This window comes from Geotrypetes seraphini, chromosome 6, assembly GCF_902459505.1.
Source record: "Geotrypetes seraphini chromosome 6, aGeoSer1.1, whole genome shotgun sequence".
NCBI lineage: Eukaryota > Metazoa > Chordata > Amphibia > Gymnophiona > Dermophiidae > Geotrypetes > Geotrypetes seraphini.
In genome coordinates, this window is record NC_047089.1 from 251257220 (window position 1) to 251270893 (window position 13674).

The window sequence follows — 13674 nt, forward strand, 5'->3', positions numbered from 1 at the left end:
TTGCCCCATCTTTTTGTCTTTTTCTCTCTTCCTGTCCCGTCTTTTTTCTTTCTTTTTCTCTCTCTCTCCCTGCCCCATCTATCTTTTTTCTTTCTTTCTTTTTCTCTCTCTCCCTGCCCCATCTATCTTTTTTTCTGTCTCTCTCCCTCCCGCTTTCTTTCTTTCTTTCTGTCTATATATCTTTCTTTCTTTCTGTCTCTCTCCCTGCCCAGACCCTCACTGAAGCCGCCCTCCCTCCCTGGCCAGAACCTCCTTTGCTTCTTTTTTTTTTGAAGATCTTAGATTCAGGAGATTCTTTGAAAATTGAGTTTACTTCACTAATATTGTCATTGATTCATCCCTTACATTTAAGGATCAACTAAATTCTCTTGTTGAAAAGTGTTTCTTTAGTCTCCATATCCTGAGAAGAGTGAGAGCGCTCTGTCATCAGCAACACTTTTCAGTATTGGTTCAGTCAATTATTTTATCAAGGTTGGATTACTGTAACTCAATGTATCTGGGTCTTTCTAAGCTTGCAGAGGCTTCAGTTGATACAGAATACCGCTGCTAAGTTTATTTTCAGTAAGAGTAAATTCGATCATATAACCATTGCTTAAGAAATTACATTGGCTTCCAGTGTACTTTAGAATCCAATTCAAGTGCATTTTTGTATTGCATTTCAGATTCTATTTGGCATCTTTATCACCCTGATCCCTCTAGACTGGAATGTGCATAGATCTCATCTTGCTAGAAGCATTAAAAAATTAAAACTTACATCTCCTTCTCTTAGGGGCAAAAACAGAACTATCAAGAGATTCAGTCATTCTTTCATCTTCAAACTAACTGAGTTCTGGAATGAGTTACCGCTTACAATGAGAAGTTTAGGCCCCTTTGTCGTATTCTGGAAAGTTCTGAAAACTTTTTTGTTTTCCAAACATTTTGGAAATTAAGTCATTTCAGCTACATTCTTCTTATGTTTAAGTATTATGTTTACTTTATTGTTAACCGAGTCGAGCTCCTTCTGGTTGAAGACCTGGTCTATAAAACTAAGTTTTAGTATAGTTTAGAAGTTGGACATGGGGAGAGAAAAGGACCTAAAAGGATGCTGGTTCTAGGAGCATAGTATCAGGGTGAACATTTCCTGGGGAAAATTACTAAGGTATTTTCTTGATGTACTAGAGATCAGAGGTAGTAACCAGAGTTTGCAAGGTGTTCTGATGATGTCCAATGACAGCCAAAGTCTGGCAAGCTGGTCTATTTATTTATTTATTTTAGATACCGTTAGCAACTAGGCCGTTTACAGATTATAGACATAAAACTTTGGAATAAACATCACAAAGCAAAATATTACAAACAGCAATTTTGTGAAAGTCTAAGGTTAACAATCAACTGCATTCCCAATCATTTTTTAACATCGGAACCGGTCAGAACACAGCTGTAACTGTCCCACCAACGCGTTCCATAGCTTAATACCTGGAATACAAAAAGCGGTGGCTCTGGTTTCAGCACATCTACCTCGCATTATCGGTTCTGACAACTTTTGATTTCCAGATCTGAAAGCTCTATTAGGCTGATAAGATACCACAACACTAGTAAAGTACCAGGGTGCTTGGTGATAAGAACATAAGAAATGCCTCTGCTGGGTCAGACCAGAGGTCCATCGCACCCAGCAGTCCGCTCACGTGGCGGCCCATCAGGTCCAGGACATGTACAGTAATTCTCTATCTATACCCTTTAATCCCCTTTTCCTTCAGGAAATCATCTAATCCCTTCTTGAAACCCAATAGCGGGTTTTGTCCTGTCACACCCTCTGGAAGCGCATTCCAGGTGTCCACCACCCTTTAGGTGAAGAAGAACTTCCTAGCATTGGTTCTGAATCTGTCCCCTCTTAATTTTTCCGAATGCCTTCTTGTTCTTGTAGACAGTTTTGATGAATTACAAATGCCTATAGATAGCAAACAAAATTCAATGACCACAGTCAAAACTCTCCACTCAGATGGGGGGAATAGCCTAATAGTTAGCACAGTGGGTTGAGACTAGGGAATACCAGGTTTGATTCTCACTGTGGCTTCTTGTGACCCTGGACAAGCCACTTAACCCTCTACCACACCAAGTATAAATGTTAGAGCTTACTGGGGACCAGTGAGAGGCGCCTGAGGCGATGGCCCCCTGCCATCCAAGCCCTCCTCTATGCCCCCCCTTCCCGCTCCTTCCACACTCCCATGCCACACTCATGCCATCTCTTCCCACCCTGTACCTTTAAATCTTCATCAGTGCGAGCAGCTTCTCTGCCTGCTGCTCGCACCGGCTTTCCCTCTGGCATCACTTCCTGGCCCTGTGGCCCAGAAGTGATTTCAGAGGGAGCCAGGCCTGCGTGAGTAGTTGCTCAAGCTGGTGAAGATTTTAAAGAGGAGGGGGGGCGGGGAAGGGAAGGTGTGAGTGTGGAATGGGAGGTCAGAGAGGTGCCGGCGCCCCCACTGAAACGGCGCCCGGGGTGGTCCATCCCCACCCTTTACTACGCCACTGCTGGGGACAGAGAAAGTACCTGTGTGTAAGATGTAAACCAAAGGCAGTATATCAAGAATCTCAAACATCTTCAATGCATCAACAGATGGGATGGGGTAAAACACGGACCTTACGGATCTAAAACCGCACGTTCTTAAAAATCTGAGGTCCGTGCCACTTGTAGTCTCTGGCTCTGATAGACCTCTATGACAATTACAAATCTTCCGGCGTTTATTGACAAGTCCGTCTTTTAGCTTATTCCACCGCTTTCCCCGCATGCTCAGCTCTGGCCCCCGGCTCTGTCTTCCCTAATGGCTAAGGAGGGAGGAGGCGCACCGTGGCTTTTACTAATTAGCCTGATCGTCCCTTCCTCCAGATTTCTCCCTCCTCGCTGATTCCGAGAACCCCCGTGAGAGGTTTGGTGTGGGGGGGAGGGGTTAAAAAATGTGTGCAAAGGTATGCAGTTCATCTGACCTCATGGATGTGAACTGCACATCCTTAAAAATCTGAGGTCCGTGCCACTTTTAGTCTCAGCATAGCTTATGGCAGACAGACCTCTATGACTTTTTAACGCTGACAGATCCTAATGCTTTTCCCTCCCTATGCTGAGACTAAAAGTGGCATAGACCTCAGGGCAAAAGTTTTGCCGCTTTTAGGGCTCCTTTTACTAAGGTGCGATGAAGATTAGCGTGCACAAATCATGCGCTAAATGAAAAATACTAACACAAGCTCAATGGAGGCGTTAGCAACTAGCGTGATAAAACCGCACCTTAGTAAAGGAACCCTTAGTCTCAGCATAGGAAGGGAAAAGCATTAGGATCCGTCAGAGCTAAATTGTCATAGAGGTCTTTCAGAGCCAGATTTTTAAGGACGTGTGGTTTTAGGTTTGCGAGGTCCGCGTTTTACCCCTTCCCTTAACACATGAATAGATGAGATGTACTTGACTCTCCTCTCCTTAGAAGTCAATTCCGCTGCCCTGGAATCTCATAACGCCTATAAGTGGGAACAGATGGACTTGGCCTGTTTCCCACTACTGCCTTCACCCAGAGAAGCAAGCCCAGTGGATTCAGAAGGAAGGTCTGAAGAACCTCTTCCAAATGCTGCATAAGACTTGCATTACAAGCTGTTTCTCAGTTGCATCCAGGACACACCTATGGGCTGATCCGGCACAGTCTGGGGGGGGGGGGGGTGAGCCTGTGTCTGCAATTAAAGATTACAATGGCAAGTGGTCCAGCTGCTCTGAAACCTGCAGCATCATGACTAGCCTCCAGGCTCTCCCTGTCCATGTGAAGTCCGGAGAGGAAGGAGGGGGGGGGTCACTTAACACAGGACTGGGTGGCTGGGTGTAGTATTTATCTAGTATATCAATTGCTGGGCTGTTACCAAAAAGGCTATCAGGAACTTTCAATATTTTGTTGAGGTTTGCTGATAACCAAGTGATGTGTCCCCAGCTGGCACAAAAGGGCAGATCTGGAAGGAACAGGCGACTGCCTACACCAGAGGGGTTCAAGGACCTCCCCCCAACACTTCTGACCTGTGAACACCTCGAATTTTAAGCCCTAGACGGTGCACGACTAACTAGAATTCTCACTGCAAACCGGAGAATCATGCACGGCCATGCATGCATGCATTCGTGCATGCATCCCCCTAGCCCCCACCTGACGATGGGCCCGAGCTGCAGCAGGTGCAGCAGCAGCACCAGAGGCCGGTCCCGGCTTAGGTCCCGGTGCACGAAGATCAGGCTGAGCTGGAGCAGGGCGCACGGCAGCAGGGCGAAGGCCAGGGTCAGTGCCTGCCAGGCGCCGTCGCCTGCCGATCGGTAGCCGCCGCCCAGGGCCAGGGCCGCCGCCGTCTCGGCCACGAACAGGAAGACGGAGACCAGCACCGAGCCCGGGAATTTCATCCTCTGCGCGGGCATCTGTCGCCCATGGCCGGGCTGCGGCGCGCGAGCTGCGATCTGCTGCTGCTGGCCACGGGCTGGCTAGTGACCTCTAGGGGGATCTGCCGGAGCGGCACCTTCCGAGGCGTCCGCTGCTGATTCTCTACACATAGATCACCGCATGCATGCATCAGTCTTCCTATCTGCATCAAATATGCACGCAGCGGCTACCCCAAGACACACGCACCACACTTGCAGGCAGCAGCTACCCCAAGACACATGCCTCAGTCCTATGCACACTTGCAGGCAGCAGCTACCACAGCAAACATGCCTGTCCTATGCACCACACTTGCAGGCAGCAGCTACCCCAGGAGACATGCCTCAGTGCTATGCACCACACTTGCAGGCAGCAGCTACCCCAGGAGACATGCCTGTCCTATGCACCACACTTGCAGGCAGCAGCTACCCCAAGACACATGCCTCAGTCCTATGCACCACACTTGCAGGCAGCAGCTACCCCAGGAGACATGCCTCAGTCCTATGCACCACACTTGCAGGCAGCAGCTACCCCAGGAGACATGCCTGTCCTATGCACCACACTTGCAGGCAGCAGCTACCCCAAGACACATGCCTCAGTCCTATGCACCACACTTGCAGGCAGCAGCTACCCCAAGACACATGCCTCAGTCCTATGCACACTTGCAGGCAGCAGCTACCACAGCAAACATGCCTGTCCTATGAACCACACTTGCAGGCAGCAGCTCCCCCAAGACACATGCCTCAGTCCTATGCACCACATTGGCAGGCAGCAGCTACCACAGGAGACATGCCTCAGTCCTCTGCACCACGCTTGCAGGCAGCAGCTACCACAGGAGACATGCCTCAGTCCTATGCACCACGCTTGCAGGCAGCAGCTACATGAGACATGCCTCAGTCCTATGCACCACACTTGAAGGCAGCAGCTACCCCAAGACACATGCCTCAGTCCTATGCACACTTGCAGGCAGCAGCTACCACAGGAGACATGCCTCAGTCCTCTGCACCACACTTGCAGGCAGCAGCTACCACGAGACATGCCTCAGTCCTATGCACACTTGCAGGCAGCAGCTACCCCAAGACACATGCCTCAGTCCTATGCACCACACTTGCAGGCAGCAGCTACCCCAAGACACATGCCTCAGTGGAGAGAAGACGCTGAAGCAGGCTGAAGGGAACTGGGGAAGAAAGAAAGGGGAGAAGACGCTGGGAAATGGGTAAGAGACAGTGGGGAGAAGATGCTGGGAAATGGGGAAGAGAGAGTAGGAAGAAGATACTGGGAAATGGGGAAGAGAGAGTGGAGAAGATGCTGGGAAATGGGGAAGAGAGAGTGGGAGGAAGACGCTGGGAAATGGCGAAAAGAAAGTAGGGAAAATATGCTGTGAAATGGGGAACAGGGTAGGGAGAAGACGCTGGGAAATGGGGAAGAGAGAGTGGGGAGAAGACGCTGGGAAATGGGGAACAGAGTGGGGAGAAGACGCTGAAGGGAAATTGGGAATAGAGGGTGGGGAGAAGATGCTGGAAGGGAAGAAGACAGAGATGCCAGACTATGGGGGAGCGGAGGAAAGAAGATGGGTGCCAGACCAATTGGTGGGGGGAGGGGTGAAGGGAGAGGCACAGTAACATGTAAGACGCAGAGAGAAGGCAGACATTGGATGGAAGGAAGTGAATGAGATGAGGGAAGCAGAAACCAGACAACAAAGGTAGAAAAAAAATTTCTATTTATCTTTAGGAAAAGTAGTATATTAATTGTGTGTATAAAAATTTATAAACAAAGCCCTGCCAGCTGAACATCTTTCTCTAGTTCAGCAGCCATTTTTTAATCATTTTAACCTATTTTACAAAGTACCAGACTATTTATTTTTTTGTTTCCCTCCTTCTCCCTCTCTTTCTCATTATACAAATGTATTTCTACCCTTCTCCATTTTGTATCGGTATGTTAACATTTGTCTGTGTGTTTGATTGTTTGTAATATTAGTTGTAATTTGTTTTTAATTCATGCCCTTTTTATTTTTATATTATGTAAAACCGCTTTGAATTTTGATAAGGCGGTATATCAAATTTTTAAATAAACCTGATTTATAAGGAAGGAATAAGCTAAATATTGCAGTAGAGGCTTGTATGGATGCTGTGGGGACGGGGCAGTGAAGAGGATGGTGGTCTGGGGATGGGGCAGTGACGGGGACAGAATTTTTCCCTGTCATTCTCTAGTTTACAGTGGAATGTTTGGGGACTATATGAACTGCTATGAGCATCCCTGAATTGTGTTTTGAACTTTTTGTTTAAGAAAAACCAGGAGTTTAATTCTGGGACTTACCCAGGATGGGTGCAGCAAGCTATGTGCTGACCCAGCAGCCCAAGGAGCTTCAGTGTAACCCCCAGGAATAGGTGAACTGTTTGGATTTTTGCTTTATTGGATAGGCTTGTTATCACCTGTAAGAAGGGACTGTTGTAACCTGGCTTAAAGGAAATTTTGGAAGCTGGGCAACTGAAATGGCCTAATCTTTTTGTTAGTTTAATGTTTTGCAAGTTACTGAGTACTAAATAAAGGGCCACTTTATCTCACCAGTATCTTATTGCTGTTTTGAACTTTGCTAGTATAAAGACTATCACCTAAGCAGAGCCTTAACCTTTTGAGTGCACGCCAAGGCTATAAATTGTGCTCAGCGAGGGTACCCGCCTTAGGGCCCGGCACCGACTGCGTGACAACACAAACAACGTGCATATAATTTGCATGCCGTTTGTGTTTAGCATTGCCCGGTAAAACTAAATCACTGTGTAACCCTTTGTTGTGCAGTGGTTTGTGGTGCTCTGTGCATCAGCTCCTAAGTTGGACAATATCAAAAACTTTGTAGAAATCCAAGGAAACTACTGGTCTACAGCCTTGATCCAATTCTTTTAGTTATCCATTTGAAGAAATTAAACAGGTTCATTTAACACTAACTGCCCTGACAAATTATTAAATAGTCTTTCCTTCAATAAATTATCTGTTAATTTTCTCACCAATGTACCTCAGTTCTTTTACTTTATAATGTTTCATTTCTGCAACAAGAAATTGTATTGAGTCACCTAAGCACAAGCTGGAGATGCCTGTTACATTTTCAGGAATAATTTATAGTTAAAAAAATGTATGAAAAGTAAAACATATGACTCACATCACATACTGTATGTACAAACAGAGCATAAATCATTTTAAGCCACCTCTGAAAACATTCACTGGTGGTAAAATCAAGTTATTTCTTATGACTGCTGACAATCAAGTTAGTAAATAGAGTTCTGTTAGAACAAGAATCCAGTTCATGATACAGACCTTTATTTTTAAATAAATGTAAATAAAAATATTCACAATATAAACCACAGCAAAACAACAACAGAGGCCAGGATAGATCATTTCAGTTCATGTCCATCTTCATGCTAGTTGAAAAGTATCCTTTTTTAACCAATATGAAAATTTTGAGTTGCGTTACAATGCTGTGATTAAAACATTCTAAAATCTATACAATAATCAAATATTTGCTTTATTGAGAAAATACAATACAATGATATCTGAAACAAAAATGCATAATAATGGATATGATCCATATGATCCACTTTGGCTACATCCTAGTTCTGGCCAAAATCCTAAAACTGTATTATATGTACACAAATTATATGTAAATCAGACTATGTAAAGAGTAGTTACAGAAAAGTATGGCTGTCGTGAAATCAGAGACAAATGTGAGAGAAGACAGACATCTTGAACCATTACAATAGGAGAAATAAATCACCCTGTAAAGGATTCAGCAAAAAACAATAGAATCATCCAGAAAAGAGACTGAAACTACCAAACCCTTTCACCAAGCCTAGCTGTGAGATGGTAGCTGATCTGAATACTTCTAATTAGTAACTTTAAAGGGTGGAAGGAGACGTACATAGATGGATCAAAAATTGGTTGGCGGGCAGGAAGCAAAGGGTAGGAGTGAAGGGCCACTACTCGGACTGGAGAAGGGTCATGAGTAGTTTTCCGCAGGGGTTGGTACTCGGACCACTGCTGTTCAATATATTTATTAATGACATAGACACGGGCGAAGTGCGAAGTTATAAAATTCGTAGACAACACAACAATTTTTATTGGGGTTAGGACTAAGGAGGATTGTGAAGATTTACAAAGGGACCTGAACAAACTAGGAGAGTGGGCGAATAAATGGCAGATGAACTTTTAATGTAGAGAAATGTAAAGTCTTACATGTAGGAAACAGAAACCCGATGGTCAGCTATACGATGGGAACAGATTCAGAACCAATGTTAAGAAGTTCTTCTTCACCCAAAGGGTGATGGACACCTGGAATGCGCTTCCAGAGGGTGTGATAGGACAGAGTACGCTATTGGGTTTCAAAAAGGGATTAGATGATTTCCTGAAGGAAAAGGGGATTGAAGGGTATAAATAGAGAATTACTGTACATGTCCTGGACCTGATGGGCCGCCGAATGAGCAGACTGCTGGACGTGATGGATCTCTGGTCTGACCCAGCAGAGGCACTGCTTATGTTCTTAAAAGGTTGCAACTACCATCATCTGAATTACATATGCTCCTCCAATGAAGCTTCAATATTGCAAATATTGTAAATGTCAACCTCAAGCACAAGTACAATGTTATCAAGCTCCAGAACCCGCTGGTGTTCAAGTCAAGATTATAGGCACAAGGGCCCTGATTCTATAAAGGATGCCTAAGTCCTGCCTAAAGTTAGGAGGGACTTAGGTGTCCAAACAAAGTGGTTAATAAGCAATTAAGGGGCTTAACGAGTGATAATTAGCACATGGACGTCCAAAGGATGTGGACGTCAGTTCCGAGACGCATCCACAATTTTGTGGACCCCATCGGAAAAAACTGCGCCTAACGAACTAGGTGTGGGTGGGGCATAGGAGAGGTTTGGATATGGACGTCTGTTGACTGATTTACATATCGATGAGCGCCCATGGGCGCATCCACCTAGTGCCTACATTGTAGGCGAATGAAAAGCAGGTCTACTTTTGAAAGGGACTTGGGCGACAGATAGACATTAGGTGGACGGGACATAAGCGGGCTTTGGATGTCTCCAATGCATTTCACTAAATAGGTCAATAGGGTTTTTATTTTATTAAACTCAAAATACATTTAATAATGCAGCACATAAACGGGGCACATGAATACAGATCTACTGCAAGCAAAACCTATTTTTGTGGGCAAACAGCAATGGTATTTGCTAATTATAGGAAAAGATCCATTAACTGAAGCAGAGCACATAAAAAAGATAGCTTTATATTTCTTGCTAAAAAGCTACCCTTTTTTCTGAGTAAAGAATGCTGCAATGAGCTAATTCTTGAAACAGCTGCATTAAGCAAGCAAAGCACATGAAATATATATATATTGCATAGATAACTTCATTTGCAAAAGGTTAAAAACAGAAAAAAGAGATATACAGACCTCCTCAGCATAGCTTGTAATTCATTGCAAACGGATGTCTCCAGCTGCACAATGGTGACCTCATTGTGAGATCATCAAGATGCACCTGGAAGGTAGAATGCCATAATAAAAATAGGGAGCAGACCATTCTTGGGATTAAACCCATGACTTTTGAGCACTGAAAGCAGTGCTCTAAACCAGTGGTCCCCAACCCTGTCCTGGAGGACCAACAGGCCAATCGGGTTTTCAGGTTACCCTAATGAATATGCATGAGAGAAATTTGCATATAATGGAAGTGACAGCCATGCAAATCTGCTTCATGCATATTCATTAGGGTAGCCTGAAAACCCGATTGGCCTGGTGGTCCTCCAGGCAGGGTTGGGGACCACTGCTCTAAATCATTGAGTTAGATAAGCTTCCATTCAGGTGTCTCTACTTGCCCTCTGATATGATACCTTTGGGACCTCCTAAGGTATGATCTCCTCAGGTATCAGATCACAACCACCTGAAAGAAATAAGCTCTAGCTCAGTGGTTTAGAGCACTGTTCATTGTCCAAAAGTCATGGGTTCAAATACCCCCCTCATCTCCAGTACCTTTGCAGCTTCTAATTTGCTCTCATAAGAGAGTATGGATGGTAGACTTTGCCATTTTCATCAGCACTCTGCCCTTTCCAGAGAAACTTATTTTTACCTTCAGATGGGCAGGATCTACTAAGTTCTCATGGTAGGAACTCTTGACTAAAAAGAAGCACCTGTGGCTCAGTGGTTAAAGGCACTTCTGCCATCCTCTGAAGATCATTGGTTCAAATCCTAATGGTCAGATACCCCAGGATATGGTCCTTTATTTGTGACAATCTGCCATCTAAGAGCATATTGATGATGTCACAATGAGGTCAAGATTGTGCATCAGATACATCTATTTGTTCTGAACTCCAGCTATTATGTAAGGAATTAATTTCTTTTTTTATTATTAAGAATTGCCGCGCCCTGAGACTAGCCCTACCTGCGTACGTTCCGGTTCTGCTGGAACTTGTCTAACTTTGTCTTGAATCCCTGGAGGGTATTTTCCCCTATGACAGACTCCGGAAGAGCATTCCAGTTTTCTACCACTCTCTTGGTGAAGAACTTCCTAATGTTCATACGGAATCTATCCCCTTTCAATTTTAGAGAGTGCCCTCTCGTTCTCCCTACCTTGGAGAGGGTGAACAACCTGTCCTTATCTACTAAGTCTATTCCCTTCAGTACCTTGAATGTTTCAATCATGTCCCCTCTCAATCTCCTCTTTTCAAGGGAGAAGAGGCCCAGTTTCTCTAATCTTTTGTTGTACGACAACTCCTCCAGCTCCTTAACCATCTTAGTCGCTCTTCTCTGGACCCTTTCGAGTAGTACCATGTTCTTCTTCATGTATGGCGACCAGTGCTGGACACAGTACTCCAGGTGAGAACACACCATGGTGGGGTACAACGGCATAATAACCTTCTCCGATCTGTTCGTGATCCTCTTCTTTATCATTCCTAGCATTCTGTTCGCCCTTTTTGCCGCCACAGCACATTGCGTAGGTGGCTTCATCGACTTGTCGATCAGAACTCCCAAGTCTCTTTCCTAGGAGGTCTCTCCAAGTACCGCCCCAGACATCCTGTATTCAGGCATGAGATTTTTGTTACCGACATGTATCACTTTACACTTAGGCACAGAACCAGAGTGGAATTGTCCCAATCAGAATGGTGTACACCAAAAAAAAAGTGTCCTTCAACTCTTCTGATAAATTCAAATGCTTTAATTCATCCAAAGTCTCATAAATTCATCCAATGACTCAATGACCCGACATGCACATGTTTCGGCCTAACCAGCCTACCTCAGGAGTCTACAAATACATGCATGGATATAAACAAGTTAATAACATGCAAAATATTTATATCAAAAATATATATATATTTTGGTGTACACCATTCTGATTGGGACAATTCCACTCTGGTTCTGTGCTTTTGAGTTTGTGGTTTTGTTTCCCCTGTTTCATTTTGTCACTTTACACTTATCCACGTTGAACCTCATCTGCCATGTCGATGCCCATTCCTTGAGCCTGATTATGTCACGTTGCAGATCTTCGCAATCCCCCTGTGTCTTCACTACTCTGAATAACTTCGTATCATCTGCAAATTTAATCACTTCACTCGTCGTACCTATATCCAGATCATTTATAAAGATGTTGAAGAGCACAGGTCCAAGCACCGAGCCCTGCGGCACCCCACTGGTGATGCTCTTCCAGTCCGAGTATTGTCCATTTACCCCGACTCTGTTTCCTATGCTCCAGCCGGTTTTTATCCACATGAGTATTTCACCCTCGATTCCATGGCTCGCAATTTTCCGAAGTAGTCGTTCATGTGGAACCTTGTCGAACGCCTTCTGAAAATCCAGATATACAATGTCGACCGGGTCGCCCTTGTCTATCTGCCTGTTTACTCCTTCGAAGAAGTGCAGCAAGTTACTTATAATTTCCAACAATTTTACAAGAAAAATAAGCTTCTGGTCAAGCAATACAATACGAATTTGATACTAATACAAGCAAAATAAAAAGTGGTATAATTAATTATCCCTCCTTAGACCACAAATACAGGAAGGGGGGGGGGCTTAAGCAGAATAAACAACTTGAGGCGTATAAAAAGAAAAATATTACAAAGAAAGGCTATAACGCTACATTATACTTTTAAATCTCTTTTAACACTGGGTTAACTTCAAGCCATCTTTTTGAGCTCCAGGAAGGATTTTAACTGATCAAGAAGAAAAAAAATACATATTTAAGTTGTGCATATTTTATAATGCACTTACAAGGGTATGCTAACAAGAAGGAGGCTCCCAAAGCTATTGTTTCCTGCCTCAAAGACAAAAATTGTTTCCTTCTCTCCTGGGTGATCTTCATAACATCCATATATGCCCATACTCTTTTCCCATAGAAGGCGGGAGGGAGATCTTCATAACATCCATATATGCCCATACTCTTTTCCCATAGAAGGCGGGAGGGAGGCGGGGAAGGTCTGGAATGCAGCTTTATTTTAAAAAAAAAAAAAATTTGCGAATAACTAAATCCACGAATACTGAAACTGCAGATTCGGAGGGCTCACTGTATATTAATTTCCCCATGAATAAGGCAGACCAGCAACGCACAATGATGAGTTTTTATGTAGCACTCAGACCACCTGTAGATATGGAGAGGCCATTTTGCAACTGGCGAGCTTATCATTCAATGAATATGTAGGTGGTCTATAGTGCTAAAATGGAAATAATTGATGTGTGTGCAAGTTTCCTGGAGTCCTGCCACGACGTATATATCCTGTGGCAGATTTCAGAGGGGAGAAATTAGTGATGGCTGGCTCGTTGGTGAGTTATCTTACTACTGCAAATAAAGCTTTTGATCGTTAACCACATTTCTCTTCTTTTACCACAGGGCCATCACCAACATTGGAGGATGAGGCAGGACACACCTAGGGAACAGGACAACGTGCAACAGATGTGCGTTTCTTTTCGAACATGTTTTCTTCTTTTGTCCTGAATGCAGGTGACCGTGCCTATCCCCACAGGGAGTGGCTAATAACCCCCCATTGTGCATCCCCAGAGGCCAGAGGAGGTTCGGTATAACCGGGCTCAGAATACCACATGGGCCATCATAGAACGAACATTTGGAGTGTTGAAGTCCCATTTTAGGTGCCTAGATCGCTCAGGGCAACTGTTCTACAGTCCAGATGGAAGTATACCAAATATTTTCTGCATGCTGCACAACCTGGCATTGAGAAGATGGATGCCAGACCCTCCTGAGCAGGTAGAAGAAATTGACAGAGGCTGCTACCTGAGCAAGAGTG

The 13674-nt window shown here is 44.5% G+C and overlaps 1 protein-coding gene across 1 annotated transcript in view; it reads right to left on the minus strand.

Moving 5' to 3' along the window:
* XK (X-linked Kx blood group) overlaps window positions 1-4387 on the minus strand; it is a 28624-nt gene extending 24237 nt beyond the window's left edge. The window contains exon 1 of the mRNA XM_033947601.1: window positions 4143-4387. Within this exon, the coding sequence (XP_033803492.1) occupies window positions 4143-4387 (245 nt within the window). The remainder of the gene's footprint in view (window positions 1-4142) is intronic.
* Between the last annotated feature and the right edge of the window lie 9287 nt (window positions 4388-13674).